A 1374-nucleotide genomic window follows, 5' to 3' on the forward strand; every position below is an offset into this window, starting at 1 on the left:
CGATCCTTGGACACTTCAAAATTCTACTTGGTCAAACTGGCCAGTGCTAGGAAGGCTGACACGCCCCCCCCACACACTCACCTTTCCGGCTGGCTAGCCCCTTGTTCAGAGCATCTTTCTACATTATTTACTTAGAATTATCCTAATTCCTTCCAATATCATTTATACTCCTGAATCACTGGGAATTTTTAATTCTCCAATGATGAGAGGTATTCTCTAAATTTCTCCTCCAATGGCTTGAACCCAGACTGCTCAGATAATTCATTCTGAGAGACTCAGTACATTAATTCAAATACAAGCGTTAATGCACAAAAATTAAATCTATAATATCTAGTTATTTTGGATGCTTCAGATGAACTTTATTTTGTATCTTGTATATTGGACACTAACTGAGGTTTAGGAGGGGAAGAACTGCTGGACTGGAGAGCCAGTGAATTATACGCTCTCTGGAAACTTAATGGCAAGCTTTCATCCCAGAAACATAAGGGGATTCTTGAGGCCTGCAGTTGCATTCCTGCCGCTCAGGGTAATCAATAAAATCTGGGGCAGGCAAGCCAGACAGGATCATTAGGGATTTGTTCCAGATTGTGAATGTTGGACACACTGGAAGAATGAAGGTCACGTCAAAAGTATGAAGATGGAGAGAGTTAGCTGGGTCATAGAAAGACAGCATGTTGTTGTCATAATCCAGAAGAACACCCAGACGCTTCAACTGTGGGGGCACATCCACCAACATTTCCTTGTTGTTATGTCTCACTACAAAGTTACTATTGCATCGAGAGAAGACCCACGAGGAGGCATTCTTGCCAATCCATTCATTCTTGGGAGCTGATTTGTAAGCAATACCAATTGCATACCTGCAAGACCGTGGAAAGGAGAGAGAAATAAACATTTATTAATGATCTGAGTGGTGCTAGGCACCATATGGGATATATAAGAAATCTAATGCATGCTTCTTCCTTTACTAAATAGTTTACATTTAGACCCACAATGTTGATAGCACGAGAGCTTTACGAAGTCAGCAATTAGAGTGCTGGAGAAATTTCCAACTCCTAGCCTGGCATATTTCCCAAGATTTTATATTTTTGGTTTTCTAAAAGCTGGCCAATTTTTCTAGGAGTGGTTTTCATCACAGGCCTTTTCACCTTGACTTACTGGTACTATGTTTGTGCTACGGACCTGAATCTCCCAGGAACCTAATGGCAGGAAAAAAGGAGGAGAAAAACTAAAAGTGGGACCCACTCACCAGGTGGAGGAACCCATGACCACCTCCCAGTAGTGGCAGCCACTGTCAATGAATATATTTCCTGCTGCCCCATAGCACCCTGTGCCGCTAAACCTCTCCGGGGTATGGCTCTTCTTCAGAGAGCTTTC

At 42.6% G+C, this 1374-nt stretch overlaps 1 protein-coding gene across 1 annotated transcript; it reads right to left on the minus strand.

The window, feature by feature from the left end:
• Positions 1 to 343: 343 nt before the first annotated feature.
• LOC121102544 (probable E3 ubiquitin-protein ligase MID2) lies at positions 344 to 1368 on the minus strand. Its single transcript, XM_040629358.1, has 2 exons — positions 1247 to 1368; positions 344 to 857 (listed from the first exon to the last, which is right to left on the minus strand). The coding sequence occupies exons 1-2, from the start codon at positions 1261 to 1263 to the stop codon at positions 455 to 457; spliced, it is 420 nt and encodes a 139-aa protein (XP_040485292.1). The 5' UTR covers positions 1264 to 1368; the 3' UTR covers positions 344 to 454.
• Positions 1369 to 1374: the final 6 nt, after the last annotated feature.

Source organism: Ursus maritimus (genome assembly GCF_017311325.1).
Source record: "Ursus maritimus isolate PB19 chromosome X unlocalized genomic scaffold, ASM1731132v1 scaffold_X1, whole genome shotgun sequence".
Lineage (NCBI taxonomy): Eukaryota > Metazoa > Chordata > Mammalia > Carnivora > Ursidae > Ursus > Ursus maritimus.